We start from the raw sequence: 10,792 nt of genomic DNA, 5'->3' as shown, positions 1-10,792 counted from the left end.
AAGTCTCAGCTGCAGAATCCAAATTTAAGGATGTTTCTCTGAAAATACATTTCCCTAGCTGCTACCCAATTGTATGTTCTCTTCTGTACTCAGAGACCCTGTCCTCATGATTCCAAAAATGGCTGGAACAGTTGTTTTAGAATAACCCTCAAGGGTGGGTCTTCCGTCTTCAGGGGGGGTCAGCCATTTCCTGACTCACTTGTTTATGACACAACCGCATTTTAACCCTGTGAATGAAATCCAAGGCGAATCCACATGGAGTTCCTTCACATCCTCAAAGCACACTTATGAACTAACTTATAATGAATACCAAAGTAAGAACCACAATACACTCACAAAGTATCTGTATCAATTGTATTTATTGCTAGAATTTCAACTGTTTCTTTCTTAAGTGTCAGAGAAATAATGTTGTAGGAACACACCCAAGGAGGCAGGGAACAATTGTTATCACAAAGTGCCACAAAGTTGATAAATGTAGGTTGCTAGTAACTCTGAAGTACTCTCCATGAACAGGCAGAAATCACCGAAAGCTAAGTGTAATGCAAAGAACAGAACATGTAGGCAGCTATAAAAACACTCAGTAGGGGATGGATCTCTTGGCAACATGGTCATTTAATGAACCTAACTTCCAGCCAGCAAGTGACCTGGCTTTAAGACATTGGGCTGAAGGTGAATTCAAGTTTCAGCCAAGGGGCTAGAACCAAGCCAACCTTATTTTTCTTCTCTCCAGCATCCCCAAAGTCTTGAGTTGTGGGTTGTAACAGATCAGATCCAGTGCAGGATCCCTTTAAAAAAAAAAATGGGTCTCAAAAATAGGCTACAGCTAGGGAACTAAGTGGAAGTCACCTGAGAAAAGAGGAGCAGGTAGGAAGGTGCCCAGGCACACATGGATACATTGTATCCACCAGGCACCCATGGATACAATGTATCAGCATACGCTGGACTGGAGGTGTCCAGGCACCCATGGATACAATGTATCCGCATACGCTGGGTTAGAGGGCTCAGTGCTCTTAAACTGGCCGAGTGGGGCCAGCCTGAAGCTTCCGGGACATGCGGCAAGTTTCATATCCAGAAACCTGCTCATTATTTCCCCCCCAGCAGAGCAAAACAGCAACCAGGGACAGGCCCCAGTCAGCCTCCCCAGGTCCCTGAGAAACAGGCAAACACAGGCAGCAACAGCAAGGCCCCCCCCAGAGCTGGTCCCAGTCCCAGCAGACAGACAGGGAGCACTCTAGTCCTTAGGGAGACAGCCAAGAAATGACTCATCATGAAGTCCAGGGCTTCCAGCCCTTCGAGCAGACAAAGATAGGATACTGTGGGAAAGGCCCAGCTGACCCCATGCATAGGGAGAACAGACCGGGAGTGGTTTCTGTGAGGGCCTCTCATGTGATCCAGCATCGGAACATTGTTTGACTTATACAGAAACATACACTGGAAAAATACATCATAATCTGATGTTCCGGAAGTACTGAAACCCGTCCGTGTGTGCTTCATCGCATCGGCTGCACACAAAGAAGGCCAATCAACCCTCCCGGCAACCAGAAAGTTCCTCCTCCACAGTCCATTTGGAATGTTAGGATCTTTGGGTCTCTGGCCTTCGGGGCCTCCCCAGAGACCTCTTCACAAGGATTGCAGAGTACACACTCCTTGCCTCAGCTGGCCAGAGAATTTCTCAACAGTGGTGGTGGCAGCAGTAACTACGACTCAGATATAGTTGGCAGGGGGCTGTCGGGCACTGAGGCGCTGCATGTGACAGCCGTGGCAGAGCAAATGTCCGTCAAGAGGGAAGCAGCAGCAACCTTCCTCGTCACTCAACTGCATGCGGCAGTCCTAGAGAAGAAGGCAACTGGTTCATTTCCACCCAGGCTCCCCACAGAGGCAATCCTGGGAGTCTGTTCTGTTCCATACCAGACTCCGGGTGACTGGAAGAGTGGGGGTAAGGCAGGGAGGGTGAAGGGTCAAAGTGTGGACCTGAAGGGAAAACCCCGAGAAATACTTCTTCTGGACACCAGGTGTCGCTACTGCAGCAGAAATAATGAGACAAGCCCCAACCCAGCATTTAGATGCTGGGGAAGCCAGATTCCAGATTTAAAAAGATCTCAACAGCTAGGATCAGAAAGAGAGGAGCTAGAGGACAAGAGACATAGGTCACTGCAGTGTCCTGGTTTTCTCTATCCTGAATCCCTCCAACAGATGCCCAGCCATTCCAAGACTCCCAATTCCAAATTCTGATTTTCCAACATCATCCCCAAACCCCAAGGCTTACCTCACAGTGGTAGCACTCAAAGTGATAATCACGGTCCATGGATATCACCCTCACAATGTCATCACAGCCCTGAAACACATAGAGCCCCATGGGGATGAGCACATCATGATGTCCGTCCCCAAATCCCCATCCCATACCACAGAAACCTTGCTGCCCCATCAAGCAGATCTATAAAGGCTTCTTCCCGCAGTTAGCTAGCATGGAGCTAACAGTAGCTTGGTCGTCTTTTCAGCAACTTCTACTGGAATGCCACCCGCTACCCTGGCACTGTCCCAGGAGAAAAGGCCTCCATGAGTACAGCCGCCCTCCACACAGGGGCTCAGCCTTACCTGCTAACTAACTCCCTCGTGCAAAGAAGCAGGGCAGAGGGGGAGGGGCAGGGGACGGAAGAGGCTGAGCACAAGGCTGTCTAAGGAAGAGGCTCGTAGCTCTCCCTCTAGGCACACGTTCTCCATACACAACTTAAATAACCCTGTCCGTTTTTTTTTTTTTTTTACCAGTTTAAGGATAGTTTCACCCTTTTTCAGTCCCTGTATCTGGTGACCTTGGCTTCCAAGAAAGCCTTGTTCTCTGTACAGGGACAGAAGATATGGAGCCTGGGCCCAGCAAGTCTGGGTCCGGATGTTTAGGTCAGGGTGGTGACCCCAAGAGCAGAGTCACACGGGAATCTTTCACAGAACGTACATTCCTTCGAAGTGCCACTTCCCAAGGGAGGCCAGGCTCCATGTCCCCACCTCCTCCCAAGAGGCGGCGGCATTGGCCGCTCTGAGGAACTCGGATACACTGACCTCTGAGGGGAGGATGGGTTGTCCACAGGCCGCACATTTCGGGGCATAATTTCTAAAAAGAAAGACAGTGATGAGCTGCGGTCGAGGACTTGCTCCCTGGGCCCAGGCCCACATTTTACCGTGGGGTCAGACTCACTTGTGGTAGTCGGTGACACAGTACACCTGGTTGGAGAAGTCCACTGTGAAGGGGACACCATCCAGACACTTGTTGCAGACGATGCATCGGAAGCAGCCTGGGTGATAGGACTTCCCCACGGCCTGAAGGATCTGGTTCGCAGGGCGGGAAGAGGGTCAGTCTCCACTCAGCCTCACTCTCTCCAGCTTCCTATTACGCTCCTTCCCAACCCTTCCCCCAACCCCTACCCCCGTCCTCCTAGAAGAATGCTACATAATTTGAGACCAAGGAGTCTTAAAATGAGGGCAAAAACAAAAACAAAAAACCTAAACCCTGGAAGAGGTTGAAGAAACTTCCAGGCCTGTGGATTTTTGATGCTGTTTTTGTCTACTTTTTGGAGACAGAGTCAAAAGTATCTTAGACTGGCCTTAAAAACTCCACGGAGTCCAGGTGTGGTGGCGCACGCCTGTAATCCCAGCACTCTGGGAGGCAGAGGCAGGTGGATTTCTGAATTCAAGGCCAGCCTGGTCTACAGAGTGAGTTCCAAGACAGCCAGGGCTACACAGAAAAACCCTGTCTCAAAAAAACCAAATCCAAAGAAAAAGAAAAAAAAAAAAAGAAATAAAAAAAAAAGAAATAAAACTCCATGGAGCCTGACAGGCAGCAGGGCAGACCTTTAGTGCCAGCACTCGGGAGGCAGAGGCAGGCTGATCTCTGTGAGTTCCAGGACAACCATGACTGCACTGTCTTGAAAAACCTGTCTAGAAACCCTGTCTTGAAAAACCAAAAGCAGGGCTGGAGAGATGACTCAGTGGTTAAGAACACTGACTGTTCTTCTGAAGGTCCTGAGTTCAAATCCCAGCAACCACATGGTGGCTCATGACCATCCATAATGAAATCTGATGTCCTCTTCTGGGGTATCTGAAGACAGCTACAGCGTACTTACATATAATAAATAAATAAATCTTTAAAAAAAAAGAGAGAGAGAGAGAGAGAAAACCCAAAAGCAAAAAAAAAAAAAAAAAAAAAAAGAAAGAAAGAAAGAAAAAAGAAAACCCAAAGTCAAACCACACCACTATGTAGCAGAGGATGGAAGCCCAGACCTTCTTGCTGTACTATGACTGGTTTGTGAGGGAGGTTGAGGATGGAACCCAGGGCTGTCCCTTGTCATTCACCCACTATCAGAACTACAGCCTCAGGCCACACCTTTTTTATTACAACTCCTTTTTTCAGTTCTTCCCAGGTACCTACTAGACAGCCACAGTCAAGGCTCACGGTTCCTGTAAACCATAATCCAATTGCTTCTTTTTATACAGAAAAGAAAACTGAGTTCCAACTGTTTCCAACCAGTAGCTGAAAAGGGAACCTATTCACCATGTAGCTCAGGCACAATCAGGGAGGGCACAGACCACAGAAGCCCAGGAGGCTGAGAGTAGAGACTTGCTCTCACAGGGAAGCACTGTGAGGCAGCTCTGGGGAGGAAGGCAAGAACAGGATCATCTAGCAATAGGCTCTCTATTTACGAAGCCACTAGTTCTTGCCCTTCAGGCCGGTGGCTTCCAAAACTCAGCCGAAGGGGCATTCCTTACCTTTTCCAGAATCAGGTGGCCACAGACACAGCACTTCTCAGCCGCCTCCTGAAACCCTGAAAACTAGAGCGGAGACAGGACACAGTCACCACGCTGAAAACGGTGGTGGAACCTGATGGCCACCAGTGTCCCAGCGTGAGAGGCCTTCCACTCACCAGATAATCTTCCTCACAGTAGACAGAGCCGTTGACGCTGTAGAAAGCCTTGCACCGCAAAGTTCGTCCTAGAAGCAGCAGAGAAGGTGCCGGGGTTAACGCTGGAGCCCACACACCGGCCTATTCCTCTTCTGGGCCTGGCTCCTCAAGATTGACGAGACATTTGGACCTGGGCTTTAAAACTTTCCCTTCTAACTGTTGTCTATTCTTTCCAAACAAAAACTCCATATCCATGTGGACAGAGACAGAAGGACCAAGAATTTAAGGTCAGCGTGGCCTACACAGGAAAGCCAGCCTCAAAGAGAAAAAAATCCTGCACGATACAATTCCAATTGGCTTTGGCCTCATTCCAGCCAAACAGTGTTTCTGCTTGTTCCTCCTCTAGCTCCCGTGTGTTCAATAGCTGTCTGCCACCCACACCTCCTGGGGGCCCAGTGTGCACGGGGAGCCACCTGAGAGAGCCAAGGTCAGGGTGCACCTGGGAAGAAGCTCTGACTAGGTATTACTTGATTTGCAGGGAGCACTGGCCCCAGGCCTTGGTCTCTGCCACCTTTCAGCCCAGGATCCTTTGCTTCAGTGTGGGCATCTTACTCTCATGTGTCTATCTAGCGCCTTCCTGCTACAGTCTCTATGGCGGTCAGGACATCTTTGAAGCTACCACTTTGTTTGGGAGCTTAGAGAAATGCAAGAGTCTTTGAGGTCAGAGGCTGCCTGGAATTTTTCCCAACTCTATATGGCAGGCCATTTTAGCCCAACACCCACAAAACTACTCCATCAGATCTGAGTGGTCAAAGACAAGCAAGAACAGAGTACAGAAGGGAAAGGTTGCCTATCAAATCCAGTTCCAGTTCTGGAGGAGGGAGGGTCGTCGAGAAAGGCTCACTTACTGACATGGGAGAGGAAAGGAGGGGACACACCAGGAAGAGGTCTAAAGAAGAGGGCAGCCAGATCAGCCCAGAGGGATGCAGGCAGAAGCTGGGGGAGGAAGGGAGAAGCTGCGCGCGCACGCGGTAGAGTCAGACAGGCAGAGATAGGAGATTAGAGGGTTAGCCAGGAGGAATCAGAATGGGTAAGCAGTGTGGAAGGGATAATGAGAGGTGAGGGAGGGTGTGGTGGGGGGAGCACCCCCACAGAGGGCCTCCTGAGCTAACATCAGCAGCAGACATTCCTCCAGTGTGATGTCATCAGCTTGGCATGGCCTGATGGTCTCCACTCTAGTGAGGTGGCTGAACTCTGACCAGCCAAGAGAAAACCCCCCTCCAGCCTCCCCCCCCCAGCTCCCCATTCCCCCAGCCCACACCCGCCCTTCCCACATTCCAGTCTTTCACCGTCGCCCCAGGCAACTCTGCTGCCCAAGACCAAACCTCACCAAAGAAGAGGTGGGGCTGAAGCCCAAAGCTGGGCCAGCGGGAGGCGCAGGAGAAAGGGAGGTTCAGAGGAAGAGCAGAGAGGCTGAAAGACAGAGCTGACCCAGCCCAGGGAGGACAAGGCAGGTAGCTAGCCAGCGCTCAGCTCAGCTAGCTAGAGGGACAGCTGTGGGCCCTGGCAGGTGGCAGGTGCTCCTTTGCATCAATGTTTGACCGAGTGGGGGCTGGGGTGGGGGTTGAGTACCAGGTACACTCACCACAGGAGCAGCAGACAAAGCACTGGGTGTGGTAGAGGCTGTCCAGGGCCTGGCAGGCATTGCTCTGACCATAGATACCTTTGTTGCACTTGATACAGGTGCCTGAGACAAAAGAGTTGGGGGGCAGTCACACTCCATTTCCCCAGCCCAAACCCAGCCACCCCCAAGCTTTCTTGACTGAGAGTGCCTGATGTGCCAAGGGGCACAGTCTCCTTTGGAAAAGATGGGACAACTAGAAATGGAGTGCAGGGGGGTTAGAGCTGTAAGCTCAACCTTTGGAATGCTTGCCTGCCATGTCCAATGCCCTGGGCACACCATCCCTGGCACCAGATAAGGGGGTGTGAGAGCACACACTGTGATCCAGCATTCAGGAGATAGAGGCAGGGGATCCCGAGCTCTGGGTTACCTTGGCTCCACAGCAGGTGAAACCTGAGGTCAAGCTAAGAAAGACCCTGTCTCAAGAACTTAAAGAGAGAAGTGGAATTCTCGGCAGGCTCTTCACTAGGCAGATCCATTCTTATTAATTACCGGATATTTTCCAAACACATCTTTTGTGCTTAGCACACAACCTAATTTAAAAAAAAAAAAATGGCTAAGTTAAAGACGCTTTGTTTCATGGGAGATGGAGATGCCAGTGCACCAGGGCTCTGCAGCACCTGGGGACAAGTTCCTAAAGGAAGCAAGCAGGGCTTCTGGGGCTTCAGTTTTACTCTCCATAAAACTTGACTTGGCCTAGCAAAAGGTCTTTTATGCAGATGGGTCATGCGAATACTCCTGTACTTACTGCTAAGAACATAGTTGGGTCTTCAGGGACCAGGGCTGTATGGGATTTGAGGGAAGAGGTTGGTAGCAGACCCTACCTCCTTCCTGCTCTGGGAAACAGGCCTTCCTCTCTTCCCTGGCACCCTCCACTAAGCTACAGACACACACCTGGTTCTGGAACCAGCCTTCCCTGGGTGTGTTCTTCCTTCCCTCCACTCCCCAATTCCAGGCCCATGACTGAGGGCTAAGACCTGTCTTTGGGGAGCAGATCCCAACGGGCCTGCCCCACCTCTCCCCCTCGGCACACTGCCACACTCCCTGCCTGTTGGGGCCCATCCCAGTCTTTGCCCAGGGGCTCTGGGAGCTGGTGCAGCAGCTGCGGCAACTGATGGGCCCAGGCCTGTTCTGCTCCCACCCTCTGGCAGCTGGGCAGAGCTGAGGCCAAGGAAGAGGGCCCCTTACCAAAGGCAGCAGGAAATGGGTTAGCATCAGGCTAGCACTAGGATACAGAGTCTGCCTGTAGGGGCTGTCAGGAGGCAACCTGGCCTCATTTCTGAGTTCAAAAGGTGTTCTCTCTCAGGATCAGGGAATTTGCCCAAGATTGGCATGCCAGGAGGCCCTGGCAGAGCCCTTCTGTGGGAGGCTATGGCCACTGTGGATAGAGGAAGCTGCTCAGGCACGTTTGCCTCACCTCCACTCAGAACATCCACACCTAACTTCTTCCTGCCATTTTGCCGAACTTTCTGGGTCTTTTTTCCTTTGGGCTCTGATGGTTTAGCCAGTGAGACTTCTTTTGCCCAGCTCTGTCTGGAGCCTCAAAAGGAAATTCCTAAATGGGCCCTGCCTCTGTTTCCCTTGATCAAAAGTGATTTCGATTGTCTTCCGCTCTGCGCCCCCTCCCCGAAGGTAGGGGAGGGGAAAAAAAGCGCGCAAGCGCGTGTATGAACTTTTTAGCTTACTAAGGATCTGCTGCTACCTTTGAACTTCCTTCCAATTATCTTTTCTGGGGAGCGGGGGCACTAGCCATGGGGGAGGGGCGGGGGAGGAATTTGAATGCTGGAAAAATCGAGGGTACTTGGAAAACTGAAGGCACCCCCAGAGTCCAGGGGCTACTGGGAGTCCACATTGAAATCCTAACTGCTTTTGATAATTAAGTAATGTCTGTGAGTTTTGGTAATACCCCACCGCCTAGTTCTAACAACCGATCGATACTTCTTTAAAATTTCGAATATTGAAGAGACCATGGCCAGGTTTCCTCAACAGGAGCAGGGAGGCGCGGCTACTTCTTTCTGGAGACTGATCAAGTTAAGGAGGGACTTAGATAATACTTGGTAGTCACACAGAATAGGTGTCTAGCTAAGGGTAATGGTCTTGGGGTTCACTGGTTTTGCCTTGATTTCAGGAAGCTGGTGAAAACAGATGGATAGGTACTGGTCTATTTTAAAAGGCCACCGGCATGCACCTCACCATCAAGACCGGCACCGGGCAGGGCTTGAGTTCTTGCTTTCCATTCTAGGGAGTTCAGGTTTCCCTATCAGACTCCATCCATTTCCCCGACAGCGGGCAAGACTGCGCGGGAGCTAGCAAACATCCCCCAACGCCAGCACACCCTCCCCACCCCTCGGCCGGGCGGGCGTAGCCCACGGCACCTGGAGCGCCAGGGCAGGAGTCGGCACGCACGCGGCCGCCCGCCCCGCCCCCCGCGCATTCCCCGAATTCCTACGGGTGGAGCAAGGAGCGGGTGGGGGCGCGGCACGCCGGAGCTTGCAGGAGCCTAGCCGCGAGGGGGGCGCGGGAGGATGCTCTCCCGGCCCCGGCCCCGCAGCACCTCCTCCTTACGAGGCCTCTTACTGCGACAGGCCGACGTGCCACGATGCCTGAGAAAAATGGGACTCCCGAGAAAAATCAAGAGTTGAATTTGTCCGGGATCGTGATCCTGGTCCCAATAGAAACCTGGCTGGACCGAGCAAGTGCTCTAGGGTCCGCCCTCTTCCATCCGTCTGGCCTCTATTCTAATCCGGGGTCTCCACCTGCAATTTGCGCCGTCGGGGCGATGGGTCACCACACGCGTTGACGAGTCTCTCAGTTCCCTAGCCTCTTCTTTCCTACTTACCAAAGTAATCTTCTCTGGCCTCTGGCTCCCGTATCCGGGATCGGGAGGCCTCTGGAATGAAGGGACCAGGAGACTCCTCCAAACTCGACGGCTCAATTCCCGAGGGCTCCCCGCGGGCACCGGCTTCTCGCCCACCGGTAGCCACCGTCAAACGCAGCAATGCTGTTAGCTCGTCCTGGTAACGGGCTCCCGCGGCGCAGTCCCCGTAGCCCGTAACCGAGTGTCGTCCGGGTTGCGCCCCACGTCTCTCCAAAGGCCCAGCGGTTCCCACCACGGCTCCGGTTAGAGCTCCGGGGCTGCCCAGGGCCGGGGGGTACGAGTGACGGCTCTCCTGGCAGCCGAACCCCACGGGCCGATGAGCGCACAGTCGGTCGAGGGCAGCGTGGAGCTCCGGGTAGGCGGACGGAACCCCTCCGGAAGAGTAGCCGGCAGGAGCAGTGGTCAGGGGGAGGCCGAATAGGCACGGCCCCGCGGGCAGCGGGCTCCCGTGGCGCTGGTCGTAGCCCATGCTGATGCCGCTGGTCCGATTGCTGCACGGCCGGCTACCTCCGGCTCCGCCGGCCCCCGCACCGTCCAGCAGCAGGCTGCCTCGGGGGCTGGATGGCTTGCTCGCATCGCTGGCCGAGCTACTGGCGAAGCTGGAGCGAGGGCTAAGGGCTGGAGCCGTGGTCTCTAGCCGAAAATCAGGAGGCGACGACAGAGGCAGAGGCAAAGCTCGAGTGGGCGGCGGCCCCCCGGGAAAGGACCCTTCGAAGCGCTGCGCTTCAAAGGAGCCGCGTGCGTTCCTCTCGGCGTCCAGGGGCCCTTGCTCCCTGGCCGGTTCCAAAGGTTCATCCCCAGGCCCCCCGTTCGCTCCTCGGTGTCCTGATTTCCTAGGTCCCCCCAACCCACTCAGGCGTCCCTTGCCTGTTCCGGGGGTCCCATCAGACCCAGACCGGCTCGCTTCGCCCTTTCTGCGGCCGAACTTGGCGCTGCCGGAGTCCGAGAGTCTCAATTTCTCTAGCAGACGACTGGCTTTCTCCCCTAACCGCTCCATGCCCACGGATCTGGGGCCTGCAGCCCCCTCCTCGCCCGGCAAGCTGCAGTGTTTCGGCCAGAGGCCGGGCTCGGGTTCCCCGGGGCTCGGACTCCTGGGATGTAAGCCACGCACGGGGGCTCAGCGAGCGGCCCAGGTGCCGGGCGCCCGCGATCCCGAAGCATGCCCCAGCGAGAGGGTCCGCGCGCGGCTGGCAGGGCCCACGGTAGCGGCTGTCCTCCGCAGGTCTGTCCACGCGTCCGCTCGCGCCACCGCCCGCCGGCCCGGCCCGCCCCCCTGGCTCTTACTTGCAGGGACCCAACTTCTCCAAACTTTTGTCTGCCTGGCCGGATCTACTTTCCGGG

At 53.9% G+C, this 10,792-nt stretch overlaps 1 protein-coding gene across 1 annotated transcript; it reads right to left on the bottom strand.

The window, feature by feature from the left end:
- Positions 1-339: 339 nt before the first annotated feature.
- Positions 340-10,792, bottom strand: Ajuba (ajuba LIM protein). Its single transcript, XM_052191504.1, has 8 exons — positions 9,413-10,792; positions 6,538-6,639; positions 4,914-4,981; positions 4,759-4,821; positions 3,191-3,321; positions 3,055-3,106; positions 2,267-2,335; positions 340-1,830 (listed from the first exon to the last, which is right to left on the bottom strand). Exons 1-8 carry the CDS (start codon positions 10,446-10,448, stop codon positions 1,705-1,707), a joined length of 1,647 nt encoding a protein of 548 aa, XP_052047464.1. The 5' UTR covers positions 10,449-10,792; the 3' UTR covers positions 340-1,704.

This window comes from Apodemus sylvaticus, chromosome 8, assembly GCF_947179515.1.
Source record: "Apodemus sylvaticus chromosome 8, mApoSyl1.1, whole genome shotgun sequence".
NCBI lineage: Eukaryota > Metazoa > Chordata > Mammalia > Rodentia > Muridae > Apodemus > Apodemus sylvaticus.
The sequence above is the reverse complement of the archived record's forward strand: the minus strand, read 5'-3'. Positions and strand labels throughout refer to the sequence as shown.

Excerpts from the sequence above, each read along its gene's own strand:
- Ajuba (XM_052191504.1), bottom strand. The coding sequence starts at position 10,448 with ATGGAGCGGTTAGGGGAGAAAGCCAGTCGTCTGCTAGAGAAATTGAGA. Across the intron at positions 4,822-4,913 it reads ACTGTGAGGAAGATTATCTG|TTTTCAGGGTTTCAGGAGGC; the intron begins GTGAGTGGAAGG and ends TCTCCGCTCTAG. Across the intron at positions 1,831-2,266 it reads TTGAGTGCTACCACTGTGAG|GACTGCCGCATGCAGTTGAG; the intron begins GTAAGCCTTGGG and ends CTTCTTCTCTAG.